Raw genomic sequence first — 15487 nt, 5'->3', positions numbered from 1 at the left:
AGGAGATGACCCAAGAGGGAGAATAAATTGGCATCAAATTTGTTATTTATGAAATTCAAATCTTAAACCTCTTACTATAGTTTTAGATTTCGTCGTTGAATATGACAAAATGTGGAGAATTGGTCCTTCATCATTAACTTTGTTAGATCTTTTGTTATTTCTCTTACATGGCATCAAAAAAAAAAAAAATAAATAAATAAATAATAAAAAAGCTTGAAAAGAAAAAATCGTACCCAGACCTCTCTCCTCTCTCCCACCGCCTCCCACCAAATACTTGCGACTTCACCACCGTTTCTCTCTCTCTCTCTCTCTCTCTCTCTCTCTCTCTCTCTCTCTCTCTCAGATCTTAAATGATCAACATATTTTACTTTCAGAAAGAGCTAAGGGGTGGTGTGGATGCGAGATAGGTTGGAGATAGGGGGTTGGGCGGTTTGTTGGAGGTAGGCGTTTGGGGTGGATGGCGGGAGGTGGGGGGCTGGGGTGGTTGCGGGTTGCTGGAGGTAAAACTAGTTTAATTGTTTTTTTCTTTTTCTTTTAATGATCTCTTTTCTTTGTTTAATTTTTCTTAAAACATTTCAGAATTTGTATAAAAAAAAATAAAAAAAAAGATTTTGCCAGAAAAGTTAACAAATAGACCAATGCTATATGTACTATAAAATTTAAAAATTAAAACTAAAGAATTTTTAATTCAAAAAACGAAATTAATTTCAAAATAAAAATATAGGAATCAATTTTATAGTTTCCTCAATAAATTTATTTAAGGATTTTTATCACAAATAGTTCCTGAAATTGACCAAACACATTAAGATAGTCCTTGAAATTGAAAATCAATCAATTTAATATCTGAAAATGGGTGTTGCAAATCAATGTGGTCATTCCGTCACAATTCTGTAAAAAAATTATGTTATGTGGTGATGTGACACATAACTGGACCTCACAAATGTAATTAAATATTATCACTTGAAATTAAAAATATTTAAATATTTAAAAAAACTATTTTTATTTTTGTATAATCGAAAACTTGAAAAAATAAAATAAAATAAAAGATGAATAGACATCTTCTTCTTCCCCTCCCCAATTCAAAACCTTCATTGCCTTTTAAAAGCTTTCGGGACTTCAGAAATCCTTCACACTTTGGATAGATTTTCGCTACTAGAGTCCATCATATGATCAACCTCCAATTTGGTTGGTTGGTTAAACAGTTAACATCAGCATCGCCTTTTCTTGGGCTTAGGCTCCGGTGGCTTCCTTTCCTTCGCCACAACCATCGCCTTCTCTTCCTCATCGGAACTCGCTGACAACTCACCATCCTCAACTATGTTTGTCCCACCCACACTCAATCCCGACTCGCCGTCGCTGAACTCGAACCGTGGCGCAGTCGAATCCCAGACCCAACTCAACCGAGTTTTTCCATTTTTATTTTTTTAAGTTTTTAATTATATAAAAATATTTTTTTAATTATTTACATATTTTTAGTTTGACATGGTAATATTTAATTGGATTTGTGGGATCCAATCATGTACCACATCAGCCCATAACAGAATTTTTTACGGAATTGTGAAGAAATGACCATATTGATTTGCGACATCCATTTTCAAAGACTACATTGATTGATTTTTAATTTCAAAGACCATCTTAATAGAGTGAGTCAATTTTAAAGATCATTTATAACAAAAACCCTTTATTTAATTATATATTGAAATATTAAAATAAGATAAAATGTACTCGAATAGTTTAGTAGATAGAGTAGTGTTATTTGGATACTTATTTTATTATTTTTTTTTTACATACTCTTCTTAATTTTTAATCATAAAATTGAATTAATAAAAAAATATCAATGAAAATTAATTTAACAAAAATGTACAAAAATATAAAATGGACGTAGATCGGACAAAATATATCATGGGTTTAAAATTGAAAAAATATATGTGGTTTCGAGCCATACGGGCCCGGGAATGACCGACTGCTGCAGTGCCTCTGGCCAATCCCAACTCGACAACGTTTTTGACGAAACCACTCTGGTTTTCCAACCCCACCCATTGCACTCTTACAGCGGTTTTGAAATATCCTAAAATTATATCATATAAATACAGCAGAGAATTTTTTTTTGTCAAAATATACAACAGAGAATTGAGTCACTCGTATATAGACAGAGAAGGAGATATACAGCGAGAGAGAGAGAGAGAGAGAGAGAGAGAGAGAGAGGGAGCAGAAGCCATCTGTGTGCCATCTGGTTCTTTCTCTCCCATTTTTTCTTGGTTTCTTGGTGGGATTTCTGGTTTCTCTAAACCAGGAGCAACCATATATTTATAACGAGGATTATTAATTATTAATTTTTTATTTATAATAATAAATAATTGTTAGAGAGATTATGGGGAGGGGAAGGGTGCAGCTGAAGAGGATTGAGAACAAGATCAACAGGCAGGTGACCTTCTCAAAGAGAAGGTCGGGGCTGATGAAGAAAGCTCAAGAGATTTCTGTACTTTGTGATGCTGAGGTTGCTTTGATTATCTTCTCCACCAAAGGCAAGCTCTTTGAGTACTCCAATGATTCCTGGTATAATATGTACCCTCTCAACTGCTCTTTGTTTCAACTACCATAGATTTTTTTTTTCCAAAGAAACCTCGGCTGTACGATTGAGTTCAACGTTCTTCTTGATTATATATCTTTTTACTTTTTGGTTTTTTTAGGGCGTGCTATATATTTCAGTTAAATTATTTGCGTTACATTATTTCATTCAGTGCTGTTGATAATATCCTTCTGGTTTATGGTGTTGAATTTTCCCAAGTATACCGATAATTTTGTGTCATTATTTTCTTGCTCCACAATTGTGAATTAATTTTTAAATAATATTTAAAGTTTCTTGAGTTTCTTTTGTGGGAATTTTCTCTCTCCTTTAATTTCATGCAAATACCAGCTGTTCGTTGTGTACCAGTGTACCACTGAGAGAAAATGATGTCTGTGAGAGGAAAAATTTTTAGGAGTGCCGGGTACACCAAAAATTTTTGGTGTACCCTCACTCATAAAAATTTGATTTTATTTTTTTATTGAAAAATAAGTGAGGTAGGGTCCACCATTATGAGTGAGGGTACACCAAAAATTTTTGGTGTACCCGGCACTCTGAAAAATTCCTCCTGTGAGAGGGAGAGGGAGAGGGAGAGGGAGAGGGAAAGAGAATATATATTCCTCCGGGTCTATGTGAAGGTACGATAAACCTGTTCATCCGTATAAAACAAAAACGGGAAGAAAAACACTTTTCGTTATGATAATATGTGGTGTCTTTTCGCTAATCTGCTTGGGGAGAAAGGGGAATGTCTAGATATAGGTTAAAAACAGACTAAGCGAGGAGAATAATTAATTAAACCCAAATTAATTTGGTTTGGATCCTTAATTCTAAGTATCTCCTAGTTAGACCTTGAAACGTAGACTAACTGGAATATCCTACATTTTCTTTCTTGTTTCAGTGAATATATATATATATATAGAGAGAGAGAGAGAGAGAGAGAGAGAGAGGTAGAGTTATATAATTAGTAATTAATGAATTGTTGTCTGAGATTATAGTATAAATTACACTCTCTAACAAGGGTTTGTGTGTGTTATTTGGTTTGTAAGTGGCATTACTTTCTTAACCATTTGTTTCTACCTTAGCTCGGATATCCTATAAGCAAATAGTACATCAAATCAGCATGAAGCAGCTTATTAAGAACCGGTACCTAAAACTATTTCAAAAGGCTAGACCATAAGACCTATTTCTTCTTTAATTATTATTATTGGTTGGTTGTCTCCCAGGCGGTTCCTTTAGTTGAAAATTAATTGATTTTCCATAAGCTTATCCCTGCAAGGATGTATGGATTGAGATTGTAGTGTACGAAACAAAAAAAATTTAACTATGAAACATATCCCCTTTATGTGTGTTGCATGGGGTGTTTGATGAGTGTGTTTCTTTTAATTAAAGTTTAGCATGCATATGATTCAATATCCAATGGATAGGGTTTTGTGTTTCCACCCATGTGTCTCAGGTTCGAAATTAATAATCATATGCCACTTGTTATGATTGTATTGATCCAGTTAGTTGTAAAGGAGTGAGTTGGTAAAAGTTCGTATTGTAATATAGAGTGTCGGGTTGCTGTTTAACATATTGTACGACTCATTGATCCTTATCATGTAATAAGCAATACAATTGAAATCCTCTTTCTCTCTCTTGTCCCGCTCGTCTCTTTCTTCTTCCTTCACCTACTGTTAATAGAAACTCCCCCGTCCCCTAAATTATTGTAATAGTTTCGTACCCTCCCCTCCTCTTAATAATAATTTAAAAATGGTTGAACATGCATGGATGAGGGGGTTTGGAGGGCTTAATTTGTCTGTGATTTCCATGGAGAGCTAGTTCCCTATGTTTATAGAAATATTTCTTTTGTTTTATTAATTGTCACTTAATCATGGTATTTTGAGAAAGCTAACCGAAGTACAAATATGGTTCACAAATGAGTATTATATTATTAGTTTGAAAATTTTCTAATTTATTCAGTTTATAATTGGCCATAAATAAATAGGAGTTATAATGTGTGTAGAAATCACTTTCCAAAAATATAACGTATGCATAAGATTCTTATAGTGCTTTTGGTTGCTGGAGTTCAAACTTCTCCAATCGTCATACGTATTTGTCCAATGTTCAATCCAGGTTAAGCAATTATATTTGCATTTGTTCAACTTCTTAGGTATTCTATGTCACAATTCCTCACTGTCCAGGTTATATAGATGTTTAATTTAAATTCGTTAATTGGTTTTGTCCAGTCAACTCTCATATATTTTCCCACCACAACACTAACACTTGCAAATAGTAGCATATATAACAAAAATCAACAACAATGTTAATTAGGTGATAATGTTTTAGCTCAACTTTCTTTATGTAAGCTAAAGAAGTTTCTACGCCACACACAATCGATAATATATCATGTTACATGTTTCCTCCTTAAATTCATTTTTTCATTTTTTTCATTTTTTCATGCTTGTTATTTAATATAAGAACACAATATTTGTATTAAGTTCATAGTTTTTATATGCATGAAATGAAGGTTTGTCTTATATACTATGACTACTTACTAGTAGATAATTTCCTTAATTTTTCGTATTAACAGCATGGAAAGGATCCTGGAAAGGTACGAAAGATACTCATATGCAGAGAGGCAGCTTCTTGCAAATGATAATGAATCCACTGTATGCCACCACACCCTCCTCTCTATCATTTATTGAAAGGCAAATAATTTTAGATGAAACTTTTTTTTATCTTCTTTTCTTGTTTCAAGCTATACAAAGCTAACTTGAGTTCTGACCAAATATGCATGGCTTCCTGCCTGGCTTTCTTTCTTATCTGAAAGCCAAAAGGATCACCATGAATTTGTTATCCATTGCTTTGTTGGTGTCAGTTTCCTAGCCTACGGACTGTATGATAACCATTTCATTTGCAGCTTTTATTTTGCACATTTTCTTAATAGCAAGAGAAGGAATGTGGAATGAAAGGACGGTGGAAAGGAGGGAGAAATGAAGGAGAACGTAGGAAACAAAAACTAGAAACGAAAACCTACTAAAAATTGTTTTGAGTTTTGAGTTTCCATTTTGTCTATTTAAATCCATGAACATTTGTTCCACTTCCTTCCCACCACCCTTCCTCCACCTTTGCTCATTCCTCTTTTCTCCCTTGTATTCCCCCTCTATTCCTCACAAAAAGTAAAAAATTAAAACTAAAAACAAAATGGTTATCAAACATGTCCTTACCTAGCATTGCGCATTACTTTTATCGCATTTTTTATTTGAAACAGTTCATTCATATATGGCATATTTTTATTCTTGTTTTACAGGGAAGCTGGACTCTGGAACACGCAAAGCTCAAGGCTAGGGTGGAGGTTTTACAAAGAAATCAAAGGTATACCAAGTGGATCAATTTAAGTACAAAATATCCCCCTTTATTTCTGTTATAATTAATAATTAAGGATCAAGTAATCAGTAAAAAATAGACTACTTTCACTGATCTTGATTGGTTTGCAGACACTATATGGGAGAAGATCTCCAATCCTTAAGTCTCAAAGAGCTTCAAAATTTAGAGCAACAGCTTGATTCTGCACTGAAGCACATAAGGTCAAGAAAGGTAAAACCAGTAATGAACAAATTAACCATCAAGTATTTGGTACATATACACTAGATTAATATTGAATTTTTATTTGTTTTTGTTTTTCATTTTTAATTTAAAGAAATAGGCTAACTAATTGGAGTATGATTTTCATCACATACAGAACCAAGTTATGTACGAATCGATTTCTGAGCTCCAGAAGAAGGTAAGCCTAGAAGGCATTTATATATAGGGAATGAGAACACACCCTTTCTCTAGTGCTACACATTCTTGTTTAATTTTGTTTGATTTATTCGATGACTAAAATTAAACTGAAGTATGTAGGAAGAGAGAAGGGTGTGCTGATTATCATTTATATATATATATATATATATATATATATATGTGTGTGTGTGTGTGTGTGTTTGTGTGTATCTATGCATGGAGTTATGTATGCATGCAAATACATGCATATATAAATCCATATTTCTTTCACAGTAATGGTAGAACATTGTCTGTGTGTGCCTTACATGACAGGATAAGGCATTGCAGGAGCAAAACAACTTGCTGGCAAAGAAGGTACGTAACAATATAGATGTAGTGTGTTATAAAATGTTTAATTTCGTAATTCTCATCGTACTGGCATTGTGTACATTGTGTATTTAATTGAACCATATATAATTAACTAGGTGAAGCAGAAGGAGAAAGCAGTAGCTCAACAGCCACAATTGGAGCATGCGCAGGAGCAGAGGTTGGACTCCTCTTCCTCCCTTCTTCCACAGGCATTGCAGTCCTTGAACTTCGGGTTAGCCTTTCTCCATGTTTAGTTTGGGTTTCATTTTAAAAAAAAATTAGAGATGGAGATAATATATATTGGAAAACGAGGAATGAAAAATAATCGGAAGGTGGTGGAAGGGAGAAAAAAAAATGAAGAATATTATATGAAAACAAAATTTTAAGGCTCATTTGATAACCATTTGGTTTTAGTTTTTAGTTTTGTGTTTGTGAGATATGAGGAAAGTATGATTGAAAGGAGGGACGAAGAAGAGCGGAGGAAATATGTTGGGAGTGATGTAGATAAAACGTACAAGGAATGATACACAAAAAGAACACTAAAAATAAAATAAAAAAACTATTTGAAGTTGTTTACACTTTCAAGATGTTTTCATTCATTCTTTTTTATTTTGTTCCCTCCCTCACTCAAGCCTTCTTAATCCCTCATTTCTTCTTTATACTTTCTCCATATCTCAAGTACAAAAAGTAAAAATTAAAAATCAAAAACCAAAATGGTTATCAAATGGACCCTCAATCTTTTATTTTTAGTTTTCACTTTGTATGTAATTCCTTTCACATTTCTTCCCCCGTCCAATCTTCACTCTTGATTTGGCTTTGGAGCCAAAATGATCCCTGAGATTGACATAACTTCTCATTTTGGTCAGTAAAATTGAAAATCGACAGAAGTGGTCTCTGAGTTTGTGTAAATCATTTTTGTCCTTTTATGAAAAATCTATCAATATCCTCGTTAAATAAAGGGGTTGATCTGACAAAAATACCCTTAAAATAGTGATCATGTGGGCGTTCACGTGGCAATTTAATGAGGATTATATTGACAGATTTTTTGGAATGACAAAAATAATTTACGGTAAACAAACTCAGAAAAACTTCTATCAATTTTCATTGTCAGGAACTAAAACTAAGAATTATGGCAGTCTCATAGATCATTTTGGCAAAAAAATCTCTCGATATTCAATATTTTGTTCTCCCACATTTTTTTTCCATATATAACATAATATTGAAAATTAAAACTAAATAGTTATAATACAGGTTAAATTAATTCATAAACGTGTGAATATATATTATATTGCAGCAGCGGGTCCAATTACCGGGCCATTAGATCAAGTGAGGGAATACCAGGAGATAATCAGCAGGATGGAGATGAAACCCCAACTCCACGTAGACCTAACATGCTGCTGCCCCCTTGGATGCTCCGCCACCTTAATGAATAGAAGAATTCATCACCATGAAATAATATTATCTCCAAAGGGAATAATATTATATAACATCAATTAATCAAGTAAACATATTATACTTATATATATATCTATATATCTGTACCAAGAAATTAATTGGTAATGTGCATGATGAAAACCTTAGACTCGATCTAGCTCCAAATGTGTATCGTATGTTGGAATTCAATTAATATCTTAAGGGCTAGTTTGGTATTGTTGTGCTTCAAAAATAAATAAATAAAAACTTTTTTTGCTATGTTATGAGAATAAACTGCCATGAAATTAAGTAGTAAAGTGTTTGGTAAATTATAATTGTAAAATGCTTGTAGCAAAAAAAAAAAAAAAAAAAAACACACACACACACACACAATGTTAGTGTTTAGTAAATTTGTATGTAAAACATTTGTGGATGTGCAAAATGATTAAAAAAAAAAAATACTAGACGTATTATTAATTTAATTGTTTGGCAAATAAAGATCAATTATTAAATATACTTTTTTTTTGAAAAAAATTAATAATATTTATATCTTAATTTGAACCTATCACAAATACTAAGCAGTACGACAAATTACTTCAAAATATTGAAATATTTCAAACTAAAGAGCTATATTCACTAGCACAACATTGTTGAGGCACTTGAAATACCATCAACCAAATGATACATACTTCAAATAGAATAACAATCCAAATATTGTTCAATATAAAAGTTGTCACATCCTGGTCTGGACCCCCACCACATCCCGGGCTCGACTCCACAGTAGCACGATATTGTCTACTTTGGGCCCCGACCACGCCCTCACGGTTTTGTTTCTGGGAACTCACACAAGAACTTCCCTGTGGATCACCCATCTTGGAAATGCTCTTGCCCCTTTCTTGCTTAACTTCGAAGTTCCTACGGAACCCGAAGCTAGTGAGCTCCCAAAAGGCCTCGTGCTAGGTAGAGATGGGAATATACATATAAATATAAGGCTTACAAGATCCACTCCCCTGGGCAATGTGGGATGTTACAATCTACCCCCCTTAGGGGCCCGACGTCCTCGTCGACACACTTCCGGTCAGGGATTGGCTATGATACCAAATTGTCACATTTGGGCCGGGGTTCCCACCACATCCCGGGCTCGACTCCACTGTAGCACAATATTGTCCACTTTGGACCCTGATCACGCCCTCACGATTCTGTTTCTGGGAACTCACACGAGAACTTCCCAGTGGGTCACACATCCTGGGAATGCTCTTGCTCCTTTCTCGCTTAACTTCGAAGTTCCTACGGAACCCGAAACCAGTAAGCTCCCAAAAGGCCTCATGCTAGGTAGAGATGAGAATATACATATAAGGCTTACAGGATCCACTCCCCTGGGCGATGTGGGATGTTACAAAAGTAGTCTAATTAGATGCATTCATCAAACTGTATGGCTATGCTATTTCTCAATGCTTCTATCTCATATGATTCTTGAGCATGATAATCATGGTATTCTTCATCATCATCACTAGCGCTAACAGTGATCATGTTCAGAATGCCTCTTTATGTAGTTATGAAGAGTCATTATAGCAATGACAATCTCACTTGCTTATTGAATGAATAGTTAGGCTATCCTTTAAAATTCTTCATCTTTTCTTCCATACCCGAAATGTCTATTCAAGGACGCTCATAAGTGAAGTATGCATGTGGTTGAATACCTCTTTATGACTTGTTGGTTGGGCATCCATAAAAAAGTTCAGGAGATGCTATATTTCACCTTATATAGTCCAAAATATCCTTTCATTTGTGGTTACCCCGCATCTACTGAATAATATTTTCTTGTCAAATGAAAAATTTGTTTTCAAATGTAATAACTACACAAAAGTGAGTATGAAAAATATTAATACCAAGTACGAAGATTCCGGGCAAATAAGAGCAAAAAGTTTACCACCTGGAGGTTTTGGAAATTTAAATTTAGATTCCGTAACACCAAAAGAAAAACCCTTGTATCCAAATTTAAAAACCCAACAAGAAAACCTAACAAGGAAAGAATGAAATAAACTGAAATTTTTAGAGAAGAGAAGGAAGGTTACCAGAGGAAAGATACGAGCTAGGAGATGAGAGAGATCAGAGCTGGGAGGAAGGGCGCGAAAAATTTCAGATTGGGTCTGCCTGTGCAATAGCGTACGATATAGAAAAAGTGGGGTAGGATAACCATTTTGAAAAATTTATTTAAGTAGCATTATTCACTCAAGTTTTGGGATAAAAATAAAAAATAAAAAAATAAAAAATAAAAAAATAAAAAAAAGAAAAGGAAAATGATCCTCGCTGGATCCTTTTCTTAGGGATCCTTGCCGGATTTTTTTCCTAGGGATCCCACAATCATATCCGTTCATCGTATATCGTGCGGCCAATTTTTGTTAGATACTATTTATATTTGAATTTTAAATTTTAAATGATTTTTTACTGCACGATGTATAATGAATGAACACGATTGAGGGATCTTTAAGATCCAAAGGAAAAAATTCTAATGAGGATCCTTGTCCAAAAAAAAAAAAAAACCATTTTTTAAAGCTACCTCTTGACCGTTCAGCTTTTTGACTTCTTTTCACTCTCAATTGTGTAAAAAAAAATGGTTTTAAAATGGTTACCAAACGCTAAAAAAACCCCGGCTTTTTTAATACCCGCTTATAAAACATTTAAGCAATATCAAACTAGAACTTAATAGCCCATAACCTATGTAAAGGGTGGGCTACAATTACATATTGTATATTTATCTCCCCTCCTAATCTCTCTCTACTTATTTCCCCTCCTATTTAAACAGTTACGATTACGCCATGTCTACATCTTGTTTTGAATTTTTTATATTGAAAATAAGACAAAAAGAAAAGTATGAGAGGAGGGGATGAAAGGATATGGTAATAAGAAGGGAGAGAATCCTACTCCTTGGTATTCTGCTTAATTTTCCTGTTTCTTCTACGTGCATATATTGTGGTTTTTGGTAGCTCTTGTGATCGAGCTGAATCTTGCAATATGAAGGTTGACAATATTAACGTAACATATGTGAGTTAAGCCAGTCAATCAATTATCTTCTTATATTTGAATTCGCATCTCCTTCATGCTTGTTAGTGATATATACTGCAGCACTTTGGAGTAGTTTAGTCTAGGATATTATAACTCTGTATAGATGTCTTTTATCTTTGGTCGGATCGAGTAGATGGGGTACATGTCCAGCTTACAGCAACCTCAATGTTCTGCTGCCAAAAGTGTTGAATTCCCTGTGATTAGCTATGGGCTAACTAGCTAAATGCTAAGGTACTAAAAACCAAACCCACATTTGAAAACAATTTAAATTTAAACATGTAACATTGTAGAGTAGTCGGCCCTTATCATTTTGGTGGTACATGCAAACACAAGGGGTGCGTTCCTCCGTTATCAGTTCCAAGATCCTTATGATAAGACATAACAACTTTTATAATACAGATACACTACTACCGTAAGTCCATAGCCTAAGGTGCCATGGAATCCTTCACTCAGGGGAGATCTGGAGAAGGATTCTGATTAAAGAAGTGTCTTTACGAAAAGAGGAGCCCAAGTGCAACTCTACAACCATACATTTGAAGCCTAATACTATTACATAAACTTAGCTAGCTAATTACTCTTTCATTGCATTTTTCTTTCTTTTTGTATTCAGTAAGGAGAGAAGAATTGAACTTGAAAATAATATATACGTGGTAAGGAATAAATATTTTTACCAAGAAGAATGAGATTCTTTATAAATTATCTGACACAATATTTTATAATATTAATACAGAAATTAACATTAAACTGTTAAGTGAAAAGTCCAATTTCCTAAACATTCTCTATCCTTACCAATCTAAACTAGTGGTGTGAATGATGAAACACAGTTGAGACTTGAGATTAATAAATAAATATATTATATATTTCTACTAATTAATAAAACACTTATTGTCAACTAAAATCCTATGAAATTATCAGTTTAACATTTTAATTAAAACAGAACATGAATAAGAAATATGGGGTAAAATGTAATTTCACACAACCAAATTTTGCTGTTTTTTTTTTCAAAACCTCACCTACATGTAATTCTAACATATCTCTAATTAAAAATTAAAAAACCTTCCAACTCTCACATTCTCTATCACTCTCTTCCTCTCCTTCTATTTCAAAAACAAAAATAAAAAACTTTCTCACACACTTTGTGTGTGCCTAGATGCTAGTATTCCTAATACAAACAAAATCATCATACAGTCTGCCACGTCTGCTCTGCACTTGGCCATAGCGGTTTATTTATCTTCTAGATAATATTACAAATTAATCATGCGGTTGACATTTATGTCCCAATGATCTCTGCTTTCTGTTGGCTAGTAATGTATTGCTGATATATTAATCATCCCACACGGCCGGATGCTTAATTAGCCAATACATTTGGCAGACTGGCCGGCGACATTCTTCTAATTAATTTGGCTCGCAAACTCTCTCACTCTCTCCCAATCCCATATAATTAACTTACACGATCGAATTATTGCCTCAACAACCAACCATTTGCCTTGTTTAATTGGTGTAATGTACCATATTTTACATATAAGCAAATTGGAATGAACCTCCCTATATAAGTGCATTCTTTCTTAAAAAATGATTAGCTAGTGGCTTCGCCACGGTAATTCACCATTTTGAGGGGCCGGAAAGATCCAAAGGTATTTCAACATTTTCCTGAATTAGCGTCAGAAATTGAATCCAAGAATGTGCGTGTAAAATACGAACATGAAATTCGTCTCCAATAATGTTGTATGTAAAAACATATCAACTCAATTGAGGAAGTTTTTTCCTAAACTATTGAACTTTAAGTGTTTTCCTCTAAGAGAAATGTTATCAAAGGCCTACATACATATATATATATATATATATATATATGTGTGTGTGTGTGTGTGTGAAAAAGCCGTTGTAATTTGATTTGATTTTTTTAGTTCGATTAGGCAAGGTGTAAGAGAGTTAATTTTTTTTGTAACATGTTCAATTTTTTTATGATGATGTTATCCACACACTATCTGCTAATTTCTGTTATTTAATTTTTTTAAATTTATTCGATCTAACGGTAAAAAATTAAGAAGTGTATGTGTGAATAGCACCACCCTTATATAACATCAATTAGAAACATCATAATATTACACCGTTTGCCTACAAATTGTTCAATTTTATATGTTTTTATTTATTTCTTGAAAATTTGTGTTTTACCATCCCTATTGGCCGAGCCAGATGGATGCCTTATTAATCCGAGAGACTATGATGTGCTTAATTTGATTTAAATTTTATTCGAGGCAATGATGCATCTTTAAACTCTTCCACTTATTCTCTCACTAATCATGTTAATGTAAAAGTATATATCTTTACAAGCATACTCTACTAAATTTGGATTTATATGTATCTAGTCATTCAGGTGATGGGAACTATTAAAAAGTATAATATCATACGATTCCATTTTTTGGGAAATTAGTCAAACTCTCAACAACTGGCTTTCTTCTAGTGTGGGATGTATGGGAACAAATAACTATATATGAAATGAAGCCGTCAGATTAATTCATGGCAAGCACGTCCAAGAAGTGGCCTACCATATAGAAAAAACAAAACAAATAAACAAAATAAGGAATAAATGCCCTTGAAAAAACAAAAGGTTCCAAGTCTGGCCTTATTATTTGTATATATATGTACATGTACAGCCAGCCATTTTTCCAACCAGCAAAACCAATATTGTCAACGAAAAATGAGCAGGAAATATGCAAGATTGTGTGGTGGCCGGCCGACTGTTTGTCTTCCAATCCATCCACTGTCTCTCCGGTCGAAACACACGTCTAGACGGCGTTCCGGTTCTGTCAAAGCTACTACTGATCATAACAGCACAGAGTTTTTAAACAATATCAGCAGCAGCGGGGATGATGACTTGAGTAGTACCGCAGAGGATGTGAAAAGTGGGAACAAGATAATGGTTGTTGTGGATTCAAGCCTTGAAGCTAAGGGAGCTCTCGAATGGGCACTATCCTACACTGTCCAATCCCAGGATACCATTGTTCTTCTTCATGTAGCCAAACCCTCCAAACAACAAGGTCAGAAAACTGAGATTAATCTCCTTGTTTTTAATTATCTTGTTTCATTAATATTAATTATCTTGTTGCATTAATCTTCTTGCAGACTCAAATGGGAAGACTAATTTGAGGGCTTTTGAACTGCTTCACTCTATGAAAAATGTGTGTCAAAGAAAACGGCCTGGGGTAAGTTTAATTAACAAATTCTTTGTTTTCCCCAAATTTGTTTCTGCATAACAGCAAAACTAGTAATGAATATGTTTAGTGATAGAATGTAAGTATCTGATCCTGAATCAGTTAACAATGATCGAGAAACCCTAAGATCATTTAAACTTTCATACAAGGCTTTCATTTTCCCGACGAGGTGAGATTTTACTCTCATGTCCATAACCATTCAATCTAGTAGCACTCGATCTCCATTATAAAAGTCTTGAGTTCAAATTTCGGGGCGGACAATCATTTATCTACAAAAAGAAAGACGTTTAGTTCATCATCGACTTCTGTCAATGTAGATCAATCATAGAGATGCCAACTATATATATGTATACAAATAAAGATCTCTATTGACCATTGAAAATTGAAATAGGTGAATGTGGAGGTAGCATTGCTTGAAGGGAAAGAGAAGGGCCCAAGAACAGTGGAAGAAGCAAAGAGACAAAGGGTGTCCCTACTTGTTCTTGGCCAAAAAGGAAAGAGGTCGAACTGGTGGCAGCTTATCAAGAGGTGGACGAGGAGCAGATCATCGGGGGAGGTTTTTGTGGAATACTGCATTCAAAATGCTGCATGCATGACGATTGCAGTGAGGAGAAAGAGCAAGAAATTGGGAGGTTACTTGATCACCACCAAGCTTCACAAGAATTTCTGGCTTCTAGCTTGATTGAAATATGACCACATGGTTCTTAGTTACATTTAAGAAGTCATTCATTTTTCAACGGAAAATCACAGTCTGACGCATATACAAAAGTATTTCACTGAAATCCAAAGAAATATGTTTTTGCATACATTTCAAATTCTAGAAATGATTTCAGCACACGTCTTTTCTCCCTTTGCATACCTCTATCTATTTGTGGTATTTGAATGTAATAAGTCAAACAAGAATCGAAAAACAAAAATCAATAGGTGTGTGCAGAAGAAGAAAAAAGGCGTGCGCAAATCATTTCTTGACTTTGGTTGTTATCTTCAATGAAGAATGACTACTTGTAAAAAAAGCCAAGTACTTTCCAACCATACAAGACGTGGTCGTTGGGACAACAAAAATGCTAGTAGAAATTGGACGTCAACGAAAAGTACGCCTTGATTGGAGATTATACAAGAA

The 15487-nt window shown here is 34.1% G+C and overlaps 2 protein-coding genes across 3 annotated transcripts; both read left to right on the top strand.

Annotated features, from left to right (window-relative positions):
- The first annotated feature begins 2107 nt into the window (after positions 1 to 2107).
- On the top strand, positions 2108 to 8368 carry LOC137712932 (agamous-like MADS-box protein AP1). Of its 2 annotated transcripts, none has more exons than XM_068452139.2 (8): positions 2108 to 2556; positions 5136 to 5214; positions 5856 to 5920; positions 6043 to 6142; positions 6288 to 6329; positions 6641 to 6682; positions 6793 to 6908; positions 7974 to 8368. In XM_068452139.2, exons 1-8 carry the CDS (start codon positions 2372 to 2374, stop codon positions 8107 to 8109), a joined length of 765 nt encoding a protein of 254 aa, XP_068308240.1. In that variant the 5' UTR covers positions 2108 to 2371; the 3' UTR covers positions 8110 to 8368. The 2 variants fall into 2 exon arrangements, with proteins under 2 accessions (XP_068308240.1, XP_068308238.1); XM_068452137.2 differs by having other exon boundaries at positions 2110 to 2556; positions 7971 to 8368.
- Positions 8369 to 13830: 5462 nt separating this feature from the next.
- Positions 13831 to 15381, top strand: LOC137713282 (uncharacterized). The gene is made up of 3 exons (XM_068452571.2): positions 13831 to 14193; positions 14279 to 14358; positions 14759 to 15381. The coding sequence occupies exons 1-3, from the start codon at positions 13854 to 13856 to the stop codon at positions 15047 to 15049; spliced, it is 711 nt and encodes a 236-aa protein (XP_068308672.1). The 5' UTR covers positions 13831 to 13853; the 3' UTR covers positions 15050 to 15381.
- The last annotated feature ends 106 nt before the right edge of the window (positions 15382 to 15487 follow it).

Source organism: Pyrus communis, chromosome 14, assembly GCF_041283825.1.
Source record: "Pyrus communis isolate YQ-2024b chromosome 14, ASM4128382v1, whole genome shotgun sequence".
Taxonomy (NCBI): Eukaryota; Viridiplantae; Streptophyta; class Magnoliopsida; order Rosales; family Rosaceae; genus Pyrus; species Pyrus communis.
This window is presented reverse-complemented; position numbering and strand designations above follow the sequence as displayed.

Coding starts and splice junctions, on each gene's coding strand:
- LOC137713282 (XM_068452571.2), top strand. CDS start 13,854: ATGAGCAGGAAATATGCAAGATTGTGTGGTGGCCGGCCGACTGTTTGT. Junction 14,194..14,278: donor CAAACCCTCCAAACAACAAG/GTCAGAAAACTG, acceptor ATCTTCTTGCAG/ACTCAAATGGGAAGACTAAT. Junction 14,359..14,758: donor GTCAAAGAAAACGGCCTGGG/GTAAGTTTAATT, acceptor AAATTGAAATAG/GTGAATGTGGAGGTAGCATT.
- LOC137712932 (XM_068452137.2), top strand. CDS start 2,372: ATGGGGAGGGGAAGGGTGCAGCTGAAGAGGATTGAGAACAAGATCAAC. Junction 6,330..6,640: donor TTTCTGAGCTCCAGAAGAAG/GTAAGCCTAGAA, acceptor CTTACATGACAG/GATAAGGCATTGCAGGAGCA. Junction 6,683..6,792: donor ACAACTTGCTGGCAAAGAAG/GTACGTAACAAT, acceptor ATAATTAACTAG/GTGAAGCAGAAGGAGAAAGC.